This window comes from Anopheles cruzii, chromosome 3, assembly GCF_943734635.1.
Source record: "Anopheles cruzii chromosome 3, idAnoCruzAS_RS32_06, whole genome shotgun sequence".
In the NCBI taxonomy this organism is placed as follows: Eukaryota; Metazoa; Arthropoda; class Insecta; order Diptera; family Culicidae; genus Anopheles; species Anopheles cruzii.
This window is the reverse complement of record NC_069145.1, coordinates 77,194,212-77,220,196: the sequence shown is the minus strand read 5'-3', so window position 1 is coordinate 77,220,196 and position 25,985 is coordinate 77,194,212. Positions and strand designations below refer to the sequence as shown.

Genomic DNA, 25,985 nt, shown 5'->3' with positions numbered 1-25,985 from the left:
CCAACCAGAGTGCACGGGCTACTACGAATCCACTGGGCACCACCGCACCGTTTGTTCTACTTCGGCCAGAGAGAGCGAAAGAAAAAAAAAACTGCACAGAAACAGACACAGTTTCACCTTCTCGAATCACGCGGCGGCTTGCTGTTTGACCAAAGGTGCTGCTGCTGCTGCTGCGCAGGACACGCTCTGCGCACACATCAGTCGATCGTGAGGAATAGTAAACAACTGATCGTGTGGCACTGCACCGCACGCGAAGTAATACGGTTGTTGTGCAAATGCGCCAAGGCTCCGGCAGCGGAGCGGGTTCACGGGTTCAGATCGGCAGCGGGGAGCCCGAGTGGCCCACGGGTGTGTGTGTGTGTGTGTGTCTGTGGCCAAGCGGTGTGTGCGATTACCGTTGCAGAAAGTAGCAGGCACGTCGCGGGCTGCAACCTGCCAGACAACAACAAGTTGCAGTTGCAGCGGCTCCGAAGAATGTCATATGAGTAAGGGCAGGCTTAAGTAGTACAGGTGGCTCCAGAAAAGTGGATAATTTCAATTAAGTAAAAGAAACTTATAGAGGTTGACTCTTCGCGTAGTATGTTGCGAAGGCAATGTTCTTTTTATCCACGATTAATCTTCACAATGATCTAGTGTCGATTACTGTACCGTCACGCGACCTGCAGATCCTACCAGTTCTTGGGCCAAACATCTGCGCGGCACTGTAGATAAACTGCACATTGTGCTGATGCGTATGCATTTGTCGCCCGTTCGAATACCTGTTCTGTCCCGATTCCCGGGGACCCGGCGGCGGCCCGGAGACAATGTTCATCCATCCATCCGACGATCCATCCATCCGTGGGCCATCAACGGCGGCGGCGCATCGCACATCCTCCGGGCCGTCGGATAGCCACACGACCACGACGGGTAATAATAATTCCCATGTCCCAAGCGTTATTATGCTGTGTTTATGCTTCTTCGTTCACTCCCGCTAATTACTAGCCGGTTGGGGATGACGACGACGACCTGCGGCTTCGCGTGCGTATGTGTGCTTGCGCACACACGCAGAATCGCAGCCGCCGCAGCCGTCGTTCTTTGTGTCAACCGGGACTCGGCCTGCCAACTGCATCCAAACCAGTTGTGGACGATCTGCCTGCCTGGGCCCGTTTCTGCATTCGATCGCGAAGATCGGGAGGCGCTATGCAAAGAACAGCCGTACGAAGCGGTTCGACACACTTTACACGGCGCGTTTAATGCCACCACGGCATCTCTGAGCACCACACACACTCGACACCGCCACCGCCCTAATCGCCTCGGCTCGGCCCCTTTTAGCAGCCTTCGCAGCCTGCGGTAGTTCTCACCCGGCTGAAACCCCCGGGGGCTGGACATTTGATGTCCACCACCCAACTTAATTGTGTTTAGTCGCCCGGGCGGCCGCATACCATTATAATCCTGCGCGCCCGGCGGGCGCAGCACCAAAACCCGCTCCGGCCGCATCCCGACCGCTCGATGCGGTGAGCAAAACAATAGGGGCGTGCGAAAAGCATTAAGCCACCGCAGCAACTTCCGTGTAAGGAAGTTGGCACGTGATTGAAATCCCAAACTCAAGCGTCGGCGGCCGCGCGCACGGAAATCCCGCTTCGCTTCGAAACGATCCGCATCCGCTTTCCGGGCCGGGCCGGTCGGCTCCCACCGAAAGAACATTCCATCCCGGAACCGGCCGTCGGTCGATTTCGGCGGTCCCATTCGGGTTTTATGCTCAGCGTAAAGCGAAGGGAAAAAATGGCGCCCGTATTAACCATTCCGGAAAATAAAACGCCTAACCAAATGCCGGATTATGTTTAAATGAACAGGAATCATAAAACAAACAAGTGGCGGACGCTTGTTTTGGCAACAAGCAACGCCCTGTGTGTGTGTGTAGGGCTGAGAGATCTGCGTATATGGTCCATTTCTATGCGTATGCTTACAGAATGATTAAATTGATTAAATTTGACCGGAAGTCCTTGTGCATGTCTGATGTCTCATGTATTGGATCAATTGAATTCGAAGCAATACAGCTTATTAAAGTTTAATTGATTTACTTGAGTTTCAATTATATTTGAGTTTAGTTTATATTTGTCAATCATATCGCCTCTTTTAGCTTCCTAACAAACAATATCAAGATTACAGAAAAAAACAGATTTCAATAGATGGCATTTCGGACACTACGACCAAATGAAGAAGATCGATCGCTCTAGAGCTCGGCCCTTTGATAGAAAAACACTCCTTTCTTTTTGCACTAAATACTCTCCTTGATCAGCCCCATATGAAATCAGGAGAGGTCTCACTGATTGAACATGCTGCGTCCCATGCTTGCAAACTAAAATCTAGCCCACAAACAGCTTGCAATGCCAAAAGCCTAAGCACCTTACGGGAATCGAGACCCAAATTGAGAACAAATACTCCAATTAGACACCTGGCGGCTGGGTTCGGGGTCCGATTGGGGGGCTCCGAACAACAATTTCCCAGTTTCCAGTGTGCTCGCCTGTTGCCTGCTCGCATAAATTCGGCATTTGGATACCCGGTGGTGGTTCCGAGCTTCCAGAGACCGATGTTAATGACCAGGACCAGGAAAACGGAAATGGCAGCCCTACATGCGCGGCCCACCAAACAGACACCGGTCGGAAATCTGCTTTTACTATGCGAAGATCGTTACGTTCTATCCACCGCCCCAGCCGCCAGGCGGTTTGATGTGCCCGTTTTGATATTACAACCATTATCTCCCATCTTGGGTGGGTCTAATTGTTGTCGGCGGCAGGCGTTGCGGTGGTCCGGCTGGTTCCTTCTTCACCGCGAAGCGTGTGTGAGTAACGGTGCAATCAGCCACGGCGCAGTATTCAAATTTAACCTCCGTCGCGTACGGGAACGTGGGAAGCGTGTGGCGATGTGGAACTGCTTGAATGTTTGGACGCCGTTGCGTAGCCCGCTCGCCCCAGAGGCAGGCTACGTGTCACCCGTGGCGTCCCAGCTACTGCTGATAAGACGCTGATCGACAAACCTCAAACCTAATCAGGTATTCCGGGTTTCGGGCTGCGTGTTGCTGTTTGGAGAACTTAAACTCGATTCCCGGTATCTTACGCGACTTTCGCTTCAGGGAACTCCGAAATGGGATCATCAATCACGAAGTCGTGACTTATCGATGGGTCCGACTCGACGACTTCAATCCAGCAAATGAACTAAACGGACCTTCGACCATTGTTATCGGGCGTGTGTATCTGAAGCGATCGGTTTTCAACAACTAGCCATTGTTTAGCCAGGTTCAGCCGTCGAGCAGAGGATCCGGGACTCCACCTCGAAAGGCGTAGACCAACGGAAGCATACCGCACATCAGCTGGCGAGCATGATGATGGTGGCGTAGCATACTGATGAAATTGTAACCCTTACTTCCTGCGGCGTTCTGGCCAGGGGCCAGGGTCCGCACGCGATCAGTTCTATCTCTTCCGTTCCGTATGGGTTCCGTTTTCTCCAACCAGCATAACCCCGGCGCGGGCCCTGCGTCAACCATGCCTGACCGGGCCGGGTGAGCCCACCAACGCGCTCCAACGCGGCCAACGTTCGTGGCACGTGTAAATTGGTTACCCATCATGAAACCAGTCCAACCGCCCGTCGCTGTGGGGTATTAAATTCATCTTCGGAGCTGATTGATTACTTCGCCCGTCACCGGATATTTGGTGCAAGCGCGCTGTGTACGCATTCCTCATTCGGTTTTTTTCTTCTACGGTCAACCCTCGGAACGATGGGGAGGTCTGGTGTTAATTTTGACACCCTTCGACGCGCTCGCGCTCCCTTCGACCGGACCCCACGGCGTCGTGTGTGACGATATGGAAATGAAACGAAAACTGAATGTGATTGATTGCTGGACGCCGTCTGTGTCATCGGGAGAAACGTCAACGAAGGCGATGACCGAACCGGTTCGAACGAAGTAACCGCTGTGATCGAAGTAAGCCTCGTAACGTTCTGTTTCTGTGGTTTGGTGGTGTTCCTCAACTTGGCGCTTTCAATCCCCTCCCTTGTATGGAGTCGCAAATTATCAAGTATTACCTACCGGATGAAGTGGTCATTCATAATGAAGCAACCAGTGCTTGGGTTAGCTTTTATGGGTTGGTCCTCGATATCACTCCGCTCTTCACGGTGGCTCTGGAGAAGCAACCGACACTCGAGAAGGTTTGCAAAATTGGCACCAAAGGAGTACGCAGGAGCATCCCATCCTCGGTAGCTTGAAATGCATGGGACTAGAGTGCAAGTAGAGTGTGGCTTTAGTAGACTTATTCAACAAAGTTCCCAGCCACTTGGCAGACTTGCCCCGCCACCCGTTTGGCAGCTGTTGTGTATACTCCGCCCAAGTCCCAAACTAATTCTCCGAACCGCTCGGCTTATCGCCAAATTAGAGTGTTGGAATCTTAATGCTGCCCGCCGTCGGGACATCCTACCCCATTGCAGCGCTTGCGGTGGTTGCTGGCCTTCGCGGGCAAAGATCTGAGTTCGTTCTTCACCGAGAATCCGATCGCACCGACCGAGCGGACCAACTGCCACGGCAAACGGGTTCCCATATTTCTGCCCAGTTTGGAGCGCAATCCGGTCACCGGTCGTCGCTGGTGGCGTGATCCGTCCCTGGCGATCGGACGCGTAACCCGCTTCGCGTGCCCGGTCAAAATCATCAACACACTAACATTCCACGCCACGGAAATGGTCGTTTGTTGCGAAGATACCGTGGCCGTGGTTCGTCAGAAGTACGCGGAACGTTACAACGACGGTGCGCACCAGTACGAGTGGCGAAGGGATCTGCGTCGCGTAAGTCCAGTTTCGGTGTGGTCCTTCTCCTTGGTCTATTCGGCTAATGCTACTTGCAGGGCACCGAAAAGGGAAAACTTCGGCTCGACAAAACACTTCAAGGTAATGGATTCTTCGCCGAGGACTTTGGCACGCTGCCGATCATTTGGATCTTTTACATCTCACCCCCCGATGACGACAACGACGACGACGATGACGGTGCGTCTGTTGATCGCGGCGATGATGATACGGGTTCTTTCTCCGGGAAACGGAACCCAACCGGTGAGTAAACCGCGCGAAGAGGAAGTGAAATGAGTGACCAGCAGCCCAGAAAGTTGATGCTTTCGCATCGCAAAGCTCTAATGGCCACAAACAGCCGGGCCGGTGGGAGTCTACAATGGAGCGAACAAAAGCAGAAAAAACAAATTACAATATAATAGAAATTCTTGAAATTTTTCCAAAGACCCGCTTTCCACCCATTCCGTCAACGCTCCAGACAACCTTCACCCCAGCCCAGGTGGGGCGAATAGGAAACAAAAAATGGGACCAGAGTTCAGGTGTTGGTTCACCTGGCATGGTGGCGTGGCGCAGCCACCCAGTGTTTATGTTTATGCTGCTTGGCCCATCGTCTTTAAATGCGTGCGGCTGGAATGTGTAGGCCGCCCGGTTCCGGCAACTGTTGGCACTGGGGAGCGACGGCGCCCAATGGTTTTTTTTCCAGACCGGTAGCTAAATGTTTGATGAGCCATCCGGTCGCGGTCTTTGTTTACTTTTTCGCGCTCCTAATTTATGGGCCCGAGATGGCCCAAAGATGACCGATGAAAAATGCCCGGCGTCCCGGTGATCAGCCGCGTTTCTTGAAAGCTCTACCAGCGCCGCGGAATGCGGCTGCAATTTGTTAGATTGTGGAGAAGAGTGCTCAATTAATTCGGTGTGAATAATGGTCCCCGGGGGCACTGATGAGGGATGAAAGTGGCACCAATTCAATTGGAGCAACCGTCGACGGTGATTTGGAGACAGCATACTCGGGCAGTAGCATCCGGGACGGAGAACTTTACATAGGAAAGCTGCATTTCAGACTGACAAGATTGACAATAAGATTAGAATTCTTTAATTTCGAATCTATAAAAAATTAAAAAGACTTCACACTGCAGTAACTTCAGTTATAAGCTTAAAGACGATTAGCAATACATTGAAAACAACTCTTAAAACTATTTGTTTATTCGAAATATTCACTCATGTGATATATTTTTTATGCTATTGAGACATGAGTCAATACATTTTATCTAGGACAATTTTTTCAAACCAATAACGTTCGGTGCACAACACAAAAATGCGGTCAGATGGTGGATGGCTGATCGAACGGAGCGAAGCGATTCATTGTTGAAAAGGGCCTGTCACGCGTGGATCAAAATTAGGCACAGACGAATCCTGACGGCTGATCCTTGGCCGATCCACCAATAAGGAGAGACAAATGCCCAGCACCCGCCACGCAGCATGCACCACAGAAAGCCGGGTGCTCCGTGTCGGGCATCCTTCATTAAACAAGGTGGCCTGCTGCCAGATCGGCGCCAGGTGGTTCGCCCAGCATTTCGATTTCTTTAAACTGTTCCTTTTCCGTCCCTTCTTTTTCACCGTTGCCAATGTCCAACCGTAAGCGAGCCAACGAAAGGAACCAACAGTGAACCGTTGCCACACGCCGGACTCACTGTGGCCACGGGAGAGACATTGATTGTGAAACCTATCCTGCGGGTGCTTCCAGCGGCAGCACAGCTTCGTACGGAGCATACATTTGGAGTGAAAACATCTGCCGCACTCGGCGATGGCGAAGGAGAGCTCCGATCGTGATCGTATCGACCGCACCCATGCATCCGCCTAGTAGCTGGACACCAGTGAGGGGTTTGCTTCGTGTCCCTTCGTGATTTTTCTAACGGACAGCAAGAATGGGCATGAATTTGTTAGGGACAAATATTGCTACTATGTAACTTACTTAAATTTAGAATGAATAAAAAGATGTTTTATTATTTTAAACATTGTGTGAGTAATATTGTTTCTAAAATTTAAATTATTAGTTCATGTCGAACGAATACTCTCCCTAGATGGCTTTAACATGATGTTGTAATTACCTTTATTGTCAGTATATTTTCAACTCCGAACGTCTGACTATTTTTAAACGGTGCAACGGCAAATCAGGAACCATGTTTGCTGACGATGCGCCAAAGCCGATCACTTTCTGTACAACAAACATTTTTTCCGTAACAAAATCATCAGGACACACCGAAGGGCGGATAAAGGATAAGGAAAGATTGAACAGCAACAACACCAGTATACCTCCTGATGCGAAGGACAGGGACAGAGCCGATCGAATTTTGGGGTAGGCAACCAAACCAAACAAATCCACGCATCCCCGACGACGCCGTTTACACGTGCGTTTCTGTATGTGTGCGTCCCAGAAAACAAAACAAAAAGGAGCATAAATCGGCACGCGACAGCTGCATGTTTTCTTGTTCATTGGGTTTCGGTGTTCTTCGTATTCTCCGGCGGCGGGCTTGTGATCATGCTGCAGCAAGTCGCGGCTGCTGCTAAATGGAGGACACATCCTACGGCGGCACATCCTTGAGACGAGCGGCAGACGGCATCATCCCACCGGCAGTTGGCCTGTTTATCCGACGTGAGCCATTAATTTACGGGACGACGAAAAGGCTTTCATACGATGAGGCGATGATGCTTATCGCCGTAGGTTAGCTCAATCATTAGCCGCGCTATGGTCGTGGCCAGGCCAGGACGCAACGATTTTTTGTATGTTTGAAAACATAATTTTGTCCTCCATGTGTTGGGTGTGTGCTGTTTTTCGTGGCGTCACGCTTATCTGGAGAGGTAATGTAGATGTTGATCGGTCAATATTCCAAAACGCGTTCATTTTCTTGGATGTGACACTTATTTATTGTGAAATGTATGGCCAGCTGAGGTATAAGACAAAAAAACATCTGTTGACTTGGAATGCGATGGGTAGTTTATGTCTATTTTAAGATTTTCATAACTTCTTCCAACGAACTTTCCGTTTTTTGAATCCAATTTTGAAAAGCCCCCGAACGTATGCAATTTGCTTCACGCTCCACGAGATGGCGCTATCTCGTTTTCGTGCGTGCGCATTGCGAGACAGAGACAGCTACTGTCCGTAGAAGCTGAAAGGGGTAAAAGAGCAAGGCAATCGACGGCGACGGCTACCCTTGCAGCACTGGGCTCCTGGTAATAAATTTCACTTAAAGTGTGCAAGTCTCAACGCCATTTTATATCTCGTTGGTGCGGTTTGCTGCGCACTCCGACTCGCGGTACCTCCCCACGAGAACCGTGTGACAACGCTTGGCACGCGTAGTTGGTGCTAGTTTCCTCGTTGTACCCGAACGACCTTGGAGAAGAAGAACAGAACCTCCATATTAAATTAGCATCACCAAAAGCGCGAACAAACGGAAATTTCAAACGCATTAATATAAAAACTGTCCCTTTATGGCAGTCACTAAATGGCAAACCATAAAAATGGCCCAAATTCATAGGAGCTGATGGATGTGGATCGTAGCTCATATCGGCTATCTTCCCTTCACCACCCTCGGTGCAGTTAGAACTTGCAGCTTCCCCATTCGGGGGCCCTTCGTAGCCGCATCCCGCAAGCGCGCAATCGCCGGGCCACGCGTTGCCCTTTACGGCAAAAAAGCTGAACCCCGACAAGCCCGCCGCTCGGGATGCACACAGATGCTTCTGTCCTGGCAGCCTATTCCAATTAAATAAGCAAAACACAATAATAACAATAATGTGTTATTTTATTGCTACCATGCGCGACAATTTGTTGCCCATTCGTCCGGCCGATTGTTGTAGTTATAGTTTAAATTTGTTCAACATCTCTTAAAACTGGAAAAAAAGCACCTTTCGTACTGCGCCCCCGAATGGTGCACGTGTGTGAGACACCAAATCGAGCAGATGACGGTTCTGGGCTACCCGTCCGACGGGATGGGCTCCTAGTCGCATTTAGATACAAGCGAAGCATTTGGTGTTTGTTCTAATATCCAAATTGCGCTGGCCTCTGCGAGTGTCGAGCTCTCGCTTGCCGGCGTCCTGTGCGCCGGGCTGCGAGCCTATTAGGGCGAATGGTCAATTTTCTTCATCATCACTATGATTATTGTAATCATTAACGAAGCCGGCTGCCGGCTCTATTGCAGTTTAATGCCATTTTTAATAGCGTGCCACACACAGCAGCCATCAGCGATTGGAATCGGCCCGCGGGCCTGGGGTGTCATCACCACACACACCCCGTGGCTGGAAAGACGAGGGGGTTTCCCCGCGCTAGGAGGGTCGGACTTCCGTCATGATGTGCCGTCGTGCGACCTCCTGCGCCTGGCCTGCGATCCCGGTGATGGAGTTTGTAAAAAAATTTATCAATATCACAGCAACCGCGGGAAGTGCACGGAACTTCGTCAGACGTCGCACAGGAACACAACATCCACGACGAAAGCGACACTTTCGTGTTGCGATTTGCCCAAATAAATTACAGCAAAAACGTGTTACGAGAACACGCCTTTAAACGCAGCAATTTAACAAGTTTAAATTAAATTGTAACAGAGCCCATTTCCGACACGCTTGTTTCGAGTATATATTTTGACCACAGCGCGTAACAGTATGGGCTCATAGTGCACAGAGGAATTTCTTGTGCCGTAGAAAGAGTACACAGGCTAGCACCGACCTGAAAGGGCAAGTGAGACAAACACACAGTGCACCGTAAGCGCCAATCTCTCACGGACGGTAGATGCGCTAGCTCCTCGTTGGGCTGTGCTCCTGGTTGGCTATACGACAGATTTTTTGGCGCACGACGCAGCCGACGACGAGCGCCTGGCACGTGCTGCTGTGCTTATTTGCGCGGATTCGGCGTTGACTTCTCGGCGGTTCGTTGCTGACTGCACACCGGATCCCGTGTTGCCAGCGGAAGCTAAAAAGACTTGTTGCCAGTTTAACATACGTAACAGTTCGTGCCTTCTTTAAGAAATGTATTACGGCGAGTCTCTTTCCATGGTTCGTAGCGGGACACCTGGGGCGCGCTCCCGCGGGGTGTTGCTTCTTTCGCGTGCCGCGCCGGTGCGTGCGCGGGTTTTTTTTCGGCTTCCTCTTGTATCTTTTCGTTCCGCGTGATTTGCCTACCACCGTCGTGGTGTGGTGTGGCGAGAAAAAGCCAAAAAAAGCACACGCCTCACGAGCCGGTGGTGGGTGAAAAAATCTCACCACACACTCTCGCACGGAGAGTACTACAATGTACAGCGAGGTAACAGGGCCACAGGAGAAATCTTCAATTACGCGGTGGTACCAGCCACCCCGGAGGTACCGAGTACTTTTTTTTTCTCCCTTCGCACCACACTCGCGGACGGCGTCGAGGACGGCGGGGGCTCCCTCTCCGGCCGTGCGTGTCTCTCGTGCGATTGCGCTCCACGAGCTGTGCAGGCTCCGTCGTCGTCGCCGGTGGTCGGGACGTGTACCGAAAGTGCACTTTTGCTACACGCGCGTGTGTGTGTGTGTGTGTGTGCTTACGCACGGCGCCCACTCGGGGAGGGAGTTTTTTATGCACGACGCACCACCGGAACACGCCTCTTGCCGGGGCTAGAGTGTGCTGAGATTGGCATACTGGCTGCCAGCGGAAGGTCGCTGCCGGTATGTGACCCAGTGTAAGTAGGAGCACCTATTCTAAGCCTCTGTAAGTAGAAGAACCTATTTTAATGCTTCTCCCATACGAGCATTTAACAAATGTTAGCGCAAGAGTCACAAAAAGGGAGTAGCACGTGCGACGGCTGTACGATAAGTTCCTTTCGATAATGTGCAAACTTTACAGCATCAATCCCATCTTGTGGCACAAGCTGTCGGGGATATTTTGAAACCTTGACCATCAAGGATGATACGATGTAACAACCTGTTGTTTGTCGGGTCATATAATCGGTTTTGGAAAAGGAACCCAGTACCGCTTGAGGCCCAAGAAAAGTGGCGGTGAAGTTAATTTTAAGGCCAAACTGCCTTTACAGTAAAAGCTCATGTCTGCTAATTCGTGCTAACTGGTTTTCTAACAAGAGTCACAAAATATCAGCAACAGACCATCAATCGACCGACAGTAGAATAATTGGTCCATTAAAGACCAGTTGAATAGTTTAATGGATGTAAAAGTTACAATTTTTAAAGTTAAAGAGTACGGCTGCTCAGACCGCTTTTTAAGAATGAAACAAAGCGAGGTTAGTGCAACTGCCATCGGCTATAGATGATTATTCCTTTTAATATGAGTACCATAAACATTTCAAAACTTGAATGAAGCGCCTTGTGCGTTGCTTAGAATGGATGCATTGTTGAAACGGGCTTAGAAAATTATTTACATTATATTAAACATTACTATTGATAAGTGGCGAATCAAAGATAAAACCGTATGAGGCCCAGAACACTAATTTAATTTATTTTCGAACCGCAGCGTTGTTTAAAGTGTTTGGCACGTGCCTTAAGGGAGGGAAACATGACCAACACACCAAAGACTAGTATTTACTTGGCTTTTGAGGTAGTAGGTTCCACTATATGGGTCAACGTAGGGTTTAACGTCGTTTTTATGTAATTTTTTGGTCCCGCGAGTTTTTAAAATTTGGTTTGCCCTTTTAAGTATCCCACCATTGCCATACTGTATACAATAGAGATATGGTCAACCGTTGTCAATTAAAGTAAATGCTCTGAAAGTTAAATCTGCAGATAAAAGCGAAACTATCGGTCCGCTGTCCATCTCCGTTTATGCACTCAGAGAAGTGAATTAGTGGTAGGGCCCTAATGAATGACCGGGAACTCCAGCTTCAATGTTTAAATTTAAACTCACGTTCCATACGCTGGTGGCGAAATGCAGCATTCAAAACCAATTCTGAAATATCCTTTGTCCAGGCTCCGGGCCGGCACAGGATGCGACCCAGGACTGTACGACCGAACACACTGGACTACGGTAGTTCTGGAAGCAGAAAAGCACAATGGATGGGTCTGAGCGCCTTTTCAACTGCCTTAAAATCATACATCGGCTGTCGGTCTGGCGGCTAGAAGCTGGAGACATGTAACAGTTAGATTCACATTTCAGCCCCCATCCTTGTGCCTCGGCACCTGAGAAAAGTGACGCGAAAAGAAGTCAGCGCCGAACGACGACGACGATGAAGATGAACAGCCCGTTATCGTGATGGACATCCACCGTCGTCGCCGCCGTCCGCTCCTGTGTCGCGGACCCAGGAGCTGGTTTCAATAATAAATAAGGTGCCTATCTTTTGTGCTTTTTTCTACAGGACGCCATTTTTACTGTTTCAAATACTAGAGAAAACAAAACGATAACGAGCACGCGGACGTGCGCCCCGGGGCCGGTTCCACGGAAGCTGAGATTTGAATGTCCACAACCGGAGTTTAGGGAAGTTGGGCGCCTTCGGCGAGACGATTGTTGGACATGACATGGCCTAGGCATACATCATCGTCAGCGATATCGTCCTGTCCAGGTGAAACTTGTAGAAGTTCGACGAAACACAACAAAACGGGACAGCTCATCATCAGCGCGGACAGAACTTTTCCATTTATACTCGAAATCGGGGCCTCCGGAAGATCCTTGCCGTGAGTCACTTGCGATTTGAAGGACACGAGCAGATGACGAGCAAACCGCTCGTGTGCAATATTTGACTTTCAAATCGGGCGGCGCACACGCAACAGCGAAATGGCCCGATACTACTTCCGGCGAACAACGTGCCGCCGACAAAATCGAACCGCCGCCGCCGTTCGTTTAATTAATGGACAGAGCGTGTAACGGCCACGACATCATGATAACGCTTCACCTACCTAATACGTCGGTGGGCAGGCCTTAAGATAACGTTTGGCGCTTAACGGGGCCTGATAAGTGGATCAGCGACGACACTGACGGCGAAGAGTGGTTTGCATTGGGTGCCATATGGTTGACATTGACTTTACCGCTGGCGGCCGCCAACATTGTGAAACATGGGTTGCTGGCTCACGACTTCTCGACGAGACCATCCGGCGTGCGTGCTACTAAAATGGCCGATTATTGATTTCGAAAAATCAGCGCACGGTTTTTCCGGAAAAGGATGAAAGAGAGGTGATGTGTTGCGATTTATATCTGCTCGCCCTGTGCGGCCGTTTGGCGCAAGCGTGACTGTAATCCGATCGAATAATGACTCAATTATGGGCCAATTTACTGAACTCGCTGGCAACAGGTGCAGATATAGCACTCAGATGGTGCACCACGTTGCAGTTCGAGTGAACTGGAATCCTAAATAAATCCGAATTCGCCAGGATCAGTGACCGCTGGCCACACGTGTTTGAAACATTGCAGCGCGGTTCGCTCGTTATGGAATTAAATTGAATTCGATCGATTGATTAGTTCGAAATAAATTAAAACGCTCACAATTTTGGTGACTGGTGAAAACACTGACAAAAACTGACAATATTTCGTATATTTCACATTGAGTCCTATGTAATAAATTAATCTGCAAGCGAAATTGATTGAAAACTCTCTCCCAGTTTATTTTGATCATGACTTCTCGACTGAGAGTGGCGAGATGAACAAAAACCCATTCAGTTCAGGGACACATTGAAACATTTTCAACTAATTTATTGATGGGTTTTATTCTTTATTTTTACTTATTGATAGTTAATTTTATTGACCGACATATCCAGTAATCTCTTGTAACTAAATTAACCCAAATTGAGGGTCAATTATGATTTCAAAGATAACACCGCCAAGTTCATATTTTGCACACGATATCTGCTCCTGGCCTCCTGATGTCTATTTCTTGGATGGACACACGCCAATAAGTTAACATCGTATTCCGCAGTTAAACAAAACAAAACCCTGCAAAACGCAATTCCTTACACAAACAAAAACAAAACATACACAACACAACACAAACAGCAACCATACGGAGTTTTTGTATCGTTTAAAACAGGCCGTTAGGTGCACAAAAAAAGTTACGTTCGACCGCACGTTTGGACAAATAGAAGTCTTTGTCCGTCAGTAATGATTTATTTATATATTATTATTAGATCGTGTAGAACCTTATTGAGGACCAATTCTGGCTGAAATGGGGTTTCGGAGTAAAATGGGACTACCGACCTTCCTTGTACGATGAACAGCAATGACATTGTCACATTGGAATACCTTATATCAATCGGTATATCCACCCAAAAACAATTGGTCTAAAAGGCTGGCAATAAACAATAGTCGACAAACTACCAATTGGTATAATTGGAATTAGTTTTGTGTTAAGAAATTATTTAAATCATGCGTTATGCTTTCTTCAGACAAATAAACCTGCAGATTTCTGCATAAATTTTTTTTTTCCACGTTTCGAAGGACCAAACTGGGGGTTGGTTTTTGAGGAGAAATCGGGCTGTGCCCGTTAAGAAAACTATTTGTTTACTGGTAAAATCTTAAAATGATACTTATGTACTAACATTACCCAGAACGATACGCGCCTCTGAGCAGACAAGAACTGAAACGGATGCTGGGCGGCAATAAACACCTCTCAAGTAGCGTCCTTTAAAAACAGCACTAATGTGCTAATTGCGGTACCCGTTGAAGTTGATTCGATTGTACCACCGAGATCCGAAAATCGCGGAGAAAACCCGCGCATTTTCCGAACTCAGGACCCGAGCAGTGGCAGCAGCAACGTGTTAAAACGATCGTCCCGTGCCGTAACTGCTTTGAAAGCCCGCGAACGCCCAACGCATGCGTTCGGCTTGGCGGAGTTTTCCGAGTGGTTCTATAAAAGGTGGCCAGTATCGCGGGCAGCGGATCACTCATAACCGGGTTTTTCACACGACCTGGTGTCGTAGCACCTGCAACCGGCCCGCCACACGTGGACTACCCGATCGATCGACCAACTGCGGCCCCCAGCGACTGCTGCACTAGTTGGCACCACTTTGTGAAGAGAGCCCGATTTTTTAGTGAGTTTCGTAGCGCCATTTTGTGCCATCCTTCGCGTTCTTTACTAAACCAAAAAGACGCGGGCCCTTTCCGCAGAGTTCCGTCGGCCTTCAGTTGATCTTGGGTTTGTTCCGATCCTTCGGCTTCCGGGTGCCCTTCCGGAGTTGTGCCCGTCACGAAGCCAATCCCGGGCCAACAGGTGAGTTCGTAATTATTACTGCACCGCACGACTTTGGCGACCGTTCGAAACTCTGAGCCACCCCGGGCCAGAGGCAAGGCATTCTGTTCCGTTTGCTCGCAACGCAGCTGATGGGCCACCGAAGGGCATCTGAATTTTTAATGTTGTTTGTGAGTCAAAGTGATAATAGCGGAAGGATAAGCGAAACAGGAACCATTAGAAACGCCCGGTGTTTGTGTGTGCGCTTGGATGCTGTTTGGTGTAGTGGCCAGGGATTCGTGAATTATGAGTTGCGAAAGATGAAAAGCGTTGCTTCTGCTACGTGGCTAATGAGTGGTGCGAATGATTTAAATTCTAATTTAAATTGACATGGCCAGTCGCTGGGTGCCCTGAGGGTTTCTGAGTTGAGCTTTATGACGCCCCAACGTGACAGGACACTAAATGCAAACCACAACTGAATAAACATGCCGAGAGTGTTTGTTTGACGCTACATTTCGTGGAATATAGTATGTGCATCATGGTATTACTGTTTTGTCATAAAAAAACAGCGTGTTAGTTGTACGATGGAGTTTGTTTTATAATCTATGTTATGCCAACGTCAACTTGTTGGTATTCACCAATCATCCTAACGATAGCGACAAGCAGTCTGTTATTATAACTTTTTCACATTACAGGTTTAAATTACAAAGGAAACGCGTACGATTCGCTATTTGTTCAAACGAAAGTAGTTTGTAGAGAACAATACATTATGGCCTGTTCTAAATACTGAGATATGAAAGAGAACGCCCAACAATTTGTTGTGTTTCGTAAATGACACAAGTCTTCATTAAAAATGATTTATGATCTTGAGACCCTTTTCAGCCGTCAACTGTACATGAGATACATTTTATACAACCTCCAATGTGTCAATAGAATTTCTAGTGAACTACTTGTGTTTCGTTCAAGACAGAAACCAACCATTGAAACTTAATATAGTTCGAGGCGATGAAGCACTGTCGTTGCTGCTTCTTACAGATAGAGATGCTTCGGGCAGCAAGCCGATGACGATCTGTTGTTGACACGCTGATTGACACGCTGAAATTGACACGCTCAACAGAATTTGTTGTAGATGTGTTTCAATAATGATGCATTAAACGGTTCACGGCCTACTGGCTAGCCCTCAGGCAAACTGGTTAGTTTCAACCTTGATACGAAAGGACGGTGACCGAATCATGATCGCCCAAAACCCGCACACGTACTGCTCGCCGCACGTTAATGACCCACGAGAACGGATATTGTCGTTGACCTTTTCTCAGATGTCAGATTTAAGATCACGTGCAAATGGACCCTTTCGCAAAGGCAAATGTACACCGGAGGACCTTCCTGGGTTTGCATCACTGATTTTGCGTTACCAAGTTTTCCGGTGCCAAGTGCGTCCTTCGAAAGATCACGAAAGATGATGTCCACGGGCGGTGTATTGTTTGCCGGCCACTCTTTTTGAACACCATCACCGCAGAAGAAAAAGGATACTCGTTTCGTGGTTGTTTTTTTCACTAACTAACCAGCTTTACGCTTCGTGTCCGTGCGTACGTGAGGATAATCCTTATGGCGCGCAGGATCGCCGTGCATTACCTGGTCTGTTTTGCCACTCTGACCATCTGGCCCATATTAATATTCATGCTAGAATACGTGACGACGGGAAGAACAAGGAACAAGGATGCTTATGTATTAATATATCACTATAAATGTAGACGCAATCCGCGGTGCACGTCCTTGAGTTCTCTAAAACCGCATCCTCCTTCAGGTTTTTTGCCGGTTTCCCGGTCCGTTGGTGCTATTTTTCTCACGCCATCACGCTGCGTGAGGCAAAGTGGCGCGATGGAATTAAATTTACCACAAACTCCCCGAACCCGAGAGAGAGTGAGAGAGAGAGAAAGAGAGTCCAATTTAATCGTTCTGCCGGCAGTAGTTGTGTTAAATAAATCGGAAACAACTATCGAGGCCGAGGCGGTTCGGGAGCGCTCGGAGTCCGTCCGTTTGTTACTCCGTTTTCCACCCAGTTTCCATTCACTGAAGCGCCACCGGCCTAGTTTCTGGCAAGGACGGGACCGGGACCGGAAATCACATTATGCCCGGTCCCGGACTCATTCGCCCGAGTTTCACATTTTTGTACCTCATCCTTTCGCGAATTTTATGATTTAACTCCACGATGAGCAGCTTTTGCTGCTGTGTAGAAAGCAAATAGAGAAACACAATTTAAAAAGAATACAACACCAGCTGCCACTGACTCTGCTGTAAACGGCAAGTGTACCTAAACATAATTGATGAGCAGCGGTTGTCTATGCTAAGTATGAAAAATGGACGACGAGAGCTCGGTTTGGAAAAGAACAGTATGGCTTTTCGATACAACACTGCAAAAGCAGTGGTTTGAAATGGCTAAGACATAAACTATTCAAATCTTTTGAAAGCTTTTAGAAAATATGTGGGTTCGTGAGTAACAAGGACTGATAATCGTTTTAGTACAACAAATTAAACGAGGCCCTCCGAAGACCAAAGACCCCATATCTTAAGCAGAAAAAAGCACTAAAACTAAATGTATGTAAAGAACCTGGACATAACACGCATTAAGGACCACAATGTCCGCAAAAGGACCAAAGGTGGCACACGGTAACACAATTATTCCGTTTCGTTGTGTGCCGAAGATGCAGCACTATTGAGGTTAGCTGATCGCAGAATCGTTGTTGACGTGACCATAAGTGTCGTTTATGGGGACGATGTGTACTCGCCTTGTGCGCTGGCATCCTTTCGATATCCCTTTTCCTTCGATACCTTTTCCTGTTCCATTAGGCGCCGATAGCGGAAAGGAAATAATATTAAATAGCAATTATTCTTCATTAGCGGTGCGGCCAGTTACCAGTGCCATATACAGATGGGTTTGAATAGTTTTACTGGACCGATCGGAATTGAATTATAGCAAAAGTTAGCATCGATACATTCGCAGGTACCCGGTAGGCCAATTTTAGAAAAGTTGCTGTGATACGCGTGTCAAGGTTAATTGGAAAACCGAAGCGACCTTTAACGAAGCGCATTAAAATAATTTACCTTCAAAATGTTCATCCGGCAAAGGTTGTGCCTACGGAGAGTAGGTTTTCGCCGGAACTTTACCGGAGCCTCACCGAAGTCGAAAATGACCGTTAACTCGTTGGCGATTCTTTCGTTTAATTATTCTTCAAATGTAACTTTAATAAGATAGGGCTATATAATATGCATACATTTAAAGTCTTCTTCACCATCACTTCATCTGTTTATTTTAACTTTTAAGTTCGGTGGCAAAAATTAAAATCAATTATGCATTTTCACTTAAAAGCCCGTTCATGTCAATTTTCATAGCCGACCCAAGAAAAAAGCTTTGAACTACATAGCCCACTTTCATGTACGAGTAATTGATCTGAATTTTCCTTTTGGAAACTTCGTTACGGCAAAGGGTGAAAATGCGTGTCAATTTATCATACATTGATTGGCACTCGAAATTGAACTATAATGTCGAAGAGATTGACTACTCACGCTCACTACTTACTTCTATTATGTTTTTTTTCGATTACTCATGCATCGTATTATTTCATTCGCATACGTGTATTCTCTAAATGCAGTTTGAAAGTTTGAGTACAGCCGATTCCGAAGTTCCCCAGAGTAGCTGGGACAGATGACGTGTACAATTTATGCAAACACTACCAGCTCAGCCAGCATTATCTTTTCCACATTCACACTTGCGACCGTTACGGGGCAAAAACGGGGCCTTCCCTTCACGGTGAGACGCCCACCGAAAATGATTACATGCCCATGCTAATTTTGCATGAGACTGCCGAAAAGTCTGGCCGCGGCATTTACGTTTGAATCCTTATCGCCGCTATCGGCACGTAATCAATTTGTGTACTATCAACATACGTTTGCGTGAGTAGTCTTCTGGGAATGTTTGTCCCTTTTTTCTGCTTCGTTACTCCTGAGTGGCGGGCGCAACAAAAAATCGGAATGGCCCAACCGTAAAAAATTCGCACGCTCGCGAATCGATTCGTCATGTTTGCAGAACCGATTCGATTGCAAAGTTTGTTTGAGCTGTTCATTAGTTTCGCTTGTTTCGTTTCACTATTGTCACTTCGCCGACATCGGTCAGATTCCGCCGGACGCAGAAAGCCAATAAAAAACATCACGGGTTCACGGGTTCATACCGGTACCGAGCGCGATAAGGATAATTAGCACTTAGCGCTCAGCCCAGGATCAGCTCACCGGAAATGAACGCATCGATTGCCGTGCTCACTCTCACCTGTCTCTTCAAAGTGTGCGTAGCGGCCCAGGTAAGTGGTTCCGGTGAATTTCACCCCGGCTTGCTGTTAATTGCATTAACTGCATTATCCATTCGCATTCGCCATTCGGAAGGACCTTCCCATCGAAACAGCCGATGATGGAAGAATAAATTACATTTCGCTCACTGGAAACGGATACACCGATAGCGATCTGCCTTCGGTTTCGTCGGCCTCGCCGATCGGCGATGCTGGCGACGGATTAACGCAGGGGCTCCTCCGGTGGACTTCCACGGCCGAGGCGAAGGATCTGCTGCCACGGTTGCTGCGTAGGAACCCGGATTTGCTTGACAGTCTGAGGTGATGGGTGAACCGCCACGAGGGAATTACGGAAAAACACATTTTAAACCGAAGTCATTTTACGCATTTTTAGCGCCGCCTTGGCATCCGATGGCGAGTTGATCAACGAGCAGGATAATATGATCGATCAACCGGACGATGTCCTTTCGGTAGGTTGACTCGAAGAAAGAAATGCCCACAATGCTCACTTTGCATTTTCTTTCTGTGGGGCTCGATCAGGGTCATCATGCCAAGGACGAGGGATTCTTCGAAGGGTACGATTCGATGCGAAACTCGTACCCGAAGCGGGCACCGACAGGATTCACCGGGATGCGAGGTCGGAGGATTCCTTCCGGATTCAATGGTACGCCGATCAGCGTTCGGGAGTCGATCAGCGGTCTGATCAGTGGGTTCCTTTCCTACGCTTTCAGGTGTCCGTGGTAAGAAGTCCTTCTACAGCTGGAGAAGCCACTCGATCCCGGGCAGCCAAAACTCGTACAAGGATGGCAAACGGGCACCGTCGGGTTTTCTAGGTACCGTTTTCGGTGAGTAGCAATCGCTGGAGGGCGATTTTTCTAATCCACCGATACGGTTCTTTACCACAACAGGAATGCGTGGTAAAAAGAGCTTCGACATGGCGCAGGATCAGCGATGGAGAATGGACGATCTGGTAAGTTCGATATTTAGAAGCCATCTCACACGTTGTCTAACATATAAGTTTTGTAGTTTGCCAACGATCCACCGAAGGAATACCCCAGCTATTTGATACTAGACCCAACGCTGGGACCCTCGCTGCACATTAACCCAGCGCCTCCGAAACGAGTTCCCAACGGATTTATGGGACTTCGAGGAAAAAAGGTTAGTACTGTTGCTGCCGAAGTACTAGGCCCTATCTCTCTAGTCACGGTTTTCCATATCATTTCCCAGGACTGTTGTTAAATAGGCTTTCCGGTACAGGAAATGGCAACTGCAAAGATCGCAAAAAGGGAACGAAAAATCGATGGAAAATGCAAATACTGTCAGCGTATCAATAATCTCCTAATTATCGTCTACTGGTCGAGCATCTGCTGTTAAACATATCATCGTGGTCATCATTATCAGTGCCGGGCGTGGTGGAAGTGGTAGCAGTAGTGCCAACGGAGCAGTATTATTGGAACATACTTTGCGTTCTGTCGTTATCTACTCTCTAACTACTCTGAGCACCGATAAAACGTGTCCGTGTCGATGATGGCAGCCCATCACTCTGCCCTGCGGCTGCAAGCAAACAAAAGGAAACGAAGCGAAAGTATTACATCAAACATAGAAACACAACCACACAAATTATAAAACAAAACTGGCTTCTGAAAGAATTATAGCACTGTTCAAAGTACGTGTGATCGACTTTTATTTTCTGCCGTCCAAAACAGTCATCATAAAAATTGGCCATTAGTAGATATAAATTGTACTTAAAATTTATTCAGCGTGTTTACTTGTTTTATCCATCTATCGTTTGCAGTGTTTGCGTTTAATTTCGTTCGGCACGCTCAATTGTTTTGCAAATACGTTGCGTCTCCAATGTTGATTTTGCATAAGCAAACTGAAAACGAAAAAAATTGCTGCTCTTGATAGGTTGTTGTACGAATTACGCACATCAACATTCACCATTGGGTAAATACTAGCTCTAGCAATGGAAATGGACTGTTCTCTTGAATTAACACGTTTCATCTCGCACGTTTCGTTTTCTCGTTTTCTCGTTTTGATTTTTTGAATTTTTGAATTTGTGTTCTACGAGCTAGCGCCACCTAGCGGACGATTAGTATCGTGCTGTCGGGGAAAACTGTCAAACTGTCAAACAGCTGTTTGGCAAGCGGATTGTTGACATTCATTGCGCGCCAAAACTACGAAGTGACAGTTCCTCGCTCAGATTCGTTTCCCAAAACATCTTCAACGAAAATGTCTCGACGCAAATCGAAAATCGCCCTGCGGAAGGATATCGCCGACGAAAGAGTCGCCTACGAGGATGACGACTCACACAAAGCCGGTGAAGAGCCAAGCTCCGGATCTGAACGTGTTTCCCCGATCGGCAAAACCGACACGCCGCGTCGCTCACAGCGTCCACGGTCGGCCAGTAAGAGGTACTCGCAGGACTTTGTCTCGAGCAACAGAAGTCCTCGCCAGGCACGTAAATCGGTGGCGCCAGTCTACACAGTTTCTGACAGTGATGAAAGTGAAGCAAGTGGCAGCCAGGAGTCGGACGAGGATCTCGAGCTACGGTCGGACGAGGAGGACGCCCTCGAAGAGCTGGGTCGTAAAGTGTCGGCCACTACGCTATTCGAAGAACGGACGGATGTGGCGGGACAACACATCTTCGGCTTTCGCACCCCGCGGAAGCGTCAGTCGATGAGCGCGGTGGCTGCGTTGGCAAGCGTCCAGCGGACACCACAAACACCGCGTACTCCGGGTGCGCTAGCCGCCCGTATGCCTCGCACACCACGCACACCGGCAACCGGTGGTCGAGCGCAGACGTGGTCGTCCGCTTCCGTCACCAAGACACCGGCTCATGTCCGCAGTAGGGCGAAGAAAGGTAACGTACACGGAGGAGAGTAACCTGTGATTGATTTTCTATATCGATTTCACAAATTGGTCTGTTGTAGCGATCAAGAAGATCCTTCAGGCGGACGAGCATTCAGATTTCTCACCCGACGAAAGCGATTACTCGCCCGGAGCTTCAGAGTCGGAATCGAGCGAGTCACCGTCGGCGGGCTCGGATGCAGAATCGGACGGTGATGAATCGGATGAGAAACCTGTTGAACCGAAAGCAACTAAGCCGAGGGTAGGGCGCCCGCCGAAAACGGTCCAGCCAGCCGTACCCGTTCCGGTGCCTATTCCTGCTGCCACCACTGGTCCTTCGGCTCCGGCAGCGGGACGTCGTGGTCGCCCCAGAGCGGTAAAGAAACCGGATCTGAAGTACGTTCCGTGCAGTGACGAGTACTTTTCGACACATGCCGGCTCCTCGAAAAGCGTCACATCCGATCACACACTCGACCGGCTGAACACACCGCGTCTGACGCAGGACGTGTTGTTCCGGTTGCTGGAGGAAACGAAAGGATCGACCACCGCTCGCCATCAGTCCGGCATACAGGAGCTGCTGGACGAGTACGGTCAGAACTTCTCCCGTTGGCTGTTCCTGCTCAACGAAGGCTTCAACGTGCTGCTGTACGGGCTCGGATCGAAACGGACGCTACTGCAGACCTTCCACCGCCAGGCGCTCGCCGATCGTCCCGTGCTGGTGGTGAACGGTTTCTTTCCAGCGCTGACCGCCAAAGACGTGCTGGATGCGGTCGCTGGGGATCTCCTGGACCTGCAGCTCCAAACAAGCAACCACAACGAAACGCTCGACGGCATCGAGCGCGAGCTCTCTTACCTGCCCACCACGCACCTGTTCCTGCTCGTACACAACATCGACGGAGTGGCAATGCGAAACGAGCGCATGCAGGCCGTGCTATGTCGATTGGCTAGCATGGCCAACGTTCATCTCGTCGCTACGATCGACCACATCAATGCGCCGCTCATGTGGGACATGTCGAAGCTCAGCCACTACAACTTCTGCTGGTGGGACACTACGACCCTGCTGCCGTACAGCGTCGAAACGGCGTTCGAGAACTCGCTGCTGGTGCAAAACTCGGGCGCACCGGCCCTGGCCTCTATGAGAAGCGTCGTCGCTTCGCTGACATCGAACGCTCGCGGTATCTTCATGATGATCGTGAACCATCAGCTGGCTAACGGCGGTCCGGGTAATCAACAGTACTCTGGCATGCTACTGAAGGAACTGTACTGGGCGTGCCGTGAAGCGTTCCTGGTCAGCAGCGATGCCGCATTGCGCGCCCAGCTGACCGAGTTCACCGATCACAAGTTGCTGCGCACCAAGCGCACCGCAGACGGGGCCGAAAGCCTACAGATTCCGCTCGACCACGGACTTTTGCAACGGTTCGTCGACGAGCAGAAGAGTGATGCGTGAGTCCAAGGCTTTCGTAGAGGGCATTTATTTATTTATTTTAATTTTGTGCATTTTCTCGCTAAACCTTCACTAACTGATTCAGCTGATAGTTTTACTCTACTCTTGTTAATAAATCGATCCGGCATAGTTCGTCTCTCAAACGACGGATTAATTTAAACGAAATGTCAGCTCTGCTCAACTTTTGTTCCGTTTTAGAATAGACTAGCAGACCCGGTGAACTTTGTTCCGCCCTAGAGGGGGATTTTGGATTTTATCGAGCTCATTTTTTTATTTATTAGGATTAGGATAAATTAAAAACATCTAGTATTTTAGCGATTCTTTTTCGATTTTCAATTTCGATTCAGCAGTGTTAGTCTTGCGTCTCGCTCAGGAATACTTTTTTCTAAATAAGCTTGTGATTTACGATCAGTCAGCCATCGTTCGACGTGCCGCTGACAGTGCCCCTTTTTGAGAGTCATATTTACGGCTCCCAGATCGATCATAAATAACACTCCGTTATATAGGACTCGACGCACCGTCCCAACCGGCTTTTGCAGTCCGCGCAGCTTTTTATCATGGTCTGGTGGAGAAAGATTAAAATAGGATTCGTTATCCAACGATTTTGGTTTGCAGGAATCATCCGAATACTGTGTTACCTGTCCGTCGCAAGAAACTCCCTTACTACTGACAGTGCCATAGCCACAGTATTTTGCGCCGACACTCTTGCACCGGGAACAGGTTGAGGCCTGCAACAAAAGTTGTCAATTACACTGTCTATTGTTTCACCCCTTTCTCCACCCTGGCGGTCACTTACATATGCATACACTGCAGCGTCCGCCACGGCAGCCGTGCATAAAACGATGGCAAATAGGATACACACACTGGTCGGCTTCATATTCGCTCGGAAACGTTGCAAGAAATGATGAACCGAAGCCATTGGGCCCGGTACTTTTATACGGCCCCTATGCACCTGGGCCTGGGCCGCCGGTTGACCAGGGGATTCACACAAAACGAGTTGATTCATCTTTCGATGAACGCATTCGTTTATTGTGGGTAGAAAGGGGCTTTTTCGCACAAGAAAGCAGATACCGGCCGGTGACCTAGATAAAGCTCAACACCAAGCATGTAGAACAACTCGTTTCGATTATGGTGCTTGACCTTCACCTGAGTAAAATAAATTCAAACAAAAGATAACAAGATAATGTTGTATCGAACATGCACCTTTGCAACAATAAGCAACTTTTTAAAAAGGTAGGAAACATGTAAACAACTACAAATTCAAAAAAAGAGGAAGGCTTTTGACCTAGATATCCAGAGCGGCCTAAACTCGCTGAGGCTAGAAAAGAACGGTCGACCATCCGTTATGAATGAGTCTCTAAATACGGGCTACAATCGAGCCGCTCGATTGAATTTACAGTTCCCGCAGCTTTGTTTGTTAAAGCAAGCTCGTCAATCGAAGCTGAGAGAGCGACACGGTTTAAGATCCCGAAGGTTGGCTACGGCTGATAATCGAGAGATTCGCGTAGATAGTAAAGTACTTACCATTGCTGTGCTTAACATCTTTGATTGATGGAGTCAGATCGAACGCTTTCCCGTTGAGTAAACATTGGGACAAAAAAGGGAGGACAACCGCTCCATTGGTGCTCCAATGAACAAAATCGCGTTTGGGCCATCTTCCGGTCCGCTTCCCTTATCTAACGCCAACGACAAAACGAACCTCGTGTTACTCGTTTGAAGCATTTTGGCATTTTCCAGGATAACGCCAGGACATGGTTCTGGGAAAGGCTAAGGATTTTCTTTATAGCGCACCGGAAGAAGTTTTCTTGCAGATTTCGTAACGCATCCCTCGTGCAGGACACACTTCAAAATGGACACGAAGCAGAATTGTGTTTCGATTTTAATGGAAGTGGATTGTTAATGTAATGTTAACTAACTTTGCGTTGGAAAAGTGAGAGCAAATGAATCTTGTACGGATTATGATTCGTTCAGCGAAAACGGATAAGGGTGATTAGCACAAGTATGATAGGGGCGCATTAAACAGATCTCTAACATCACAAATCTCATCATGGTGTCGTTTTGATACGATCTTTTTTTTCCTTTCCTAATCGTGTTTTCGTAAATCTCTCGTTTACCCATTGGGAGCGTATTATTTTCCTCGTCAGCAATTGATCGCTTCGTGGTTCTTACTATTCTGCCTTCAACATTGTAACCGAGAAGAAGTGTAGAAGTGTTCCGTTGACTGGATATCGCTCCGGCACTTGGAGGTGCTTCCCATAAGTGCACTTCCGCCACCGCTCCGGCCGGCACAGCGAGCCCACGAACAAAAGTTCTTCGCCGTGAGGGAATTGTTCGACGCGAGTTTCGTGTACTCTCTTTCCCTTGTGCACCTTGTGTCGTTGAAACAATCGACGCTCTGGCGTTGCTTGTTGCCGCATTGATGTCGTTACAACGTGTTTG

General features: G+C 48.3%; 4 protein-coding genes across 4 annotated transcripts; 3 read left to right on the top strand and 1 right to left on the bottom strand.

Annotated features, from left to right (window-relative positions):
• Positions 1-4,032: 4,032 nt before the first annotated feature.
• LOC128271038 (cytochrome b5 domain-containing protein 1) lies at positions 4,033-5,078 on the top strand. The gene is made up of 3 exons (XM_053008469.1): positions 4,033-4,182; positions 4,459-4,809; positions 4,869-5,078. The coding sequence occupies exons 1-3, from the start codon at positions 4,033-4,035 to the stop codon at positions 5,076-5,078; spliced, it is 711 nt and encodes a 236-aa protein (XP_052864429.1).
• Positions 5,079-19,204: 14,126 nt separating this feature from the next.
• LOC128273783 (tachykinins-like) lies at positions 19,205-20,799 on the top strand. The gene is made up of 8 exons (XM_053011822.1): positions 19,205-19,309; positions 19,350-19,573; positions 19,647-19,722; positions 19,793-19,916; positions 19,984-20,085; positions 20,161-20,222; positions 20,279-20,410; positions 20,480-20,799. The coding sequence occupies exons 1-8, from the start codon at positions 19,205-19,207 to the stop codon at positions 20,489-20,491; spliced, it is 837 nt and encodes a 278-aa protein (XP_052867782.1). The 3' UTR covers positions 20,492-20,799.
• A 685-nt stretch (positions 20,800-21,484) lies between these two features.
• On the top strand, positions 21,485-23,549 carry LOC128271037 (origin recognition complex subunit 2). Its single transcript, XM_053008468.1, has 2 exons — positions 21,485-22,115; positions 22,186-23,549. Exons 1-2 carry the CDS (start codon positions 21,485-21,487, stop codon positions 23,547-23,549), a joined length of 1,995 nt encoding a protein of 664 aa, XP_052864428.1.
• A 243-nt stretch (positions 23,550-23,792) lies between these two features.
• Positions 23,793-24,439, bottom strand: LOC128273332 (uncharacterized). The gene is made up of 3 exons (XM_053011274.1): positions 24,343-24,439; positions 24,185-24,274; positions 23,793-24,108 (listed from the first exon to the last, which is right to left on the bottom strand). Exons 1-3 carry the CDS (start codon positions 24,421-24,423, stop codon positions 24,028-24,030), a joined length of 252 nt encoding a protein of 83 aa, XP_052867234.1. The 5' UTR covers positions 24,424-24,439; the 3' UTR covers positions 23,793-24,027.
• Between the last annotated feature and the right edge of the window lie 1,546 nt (positions 24,440-25,985).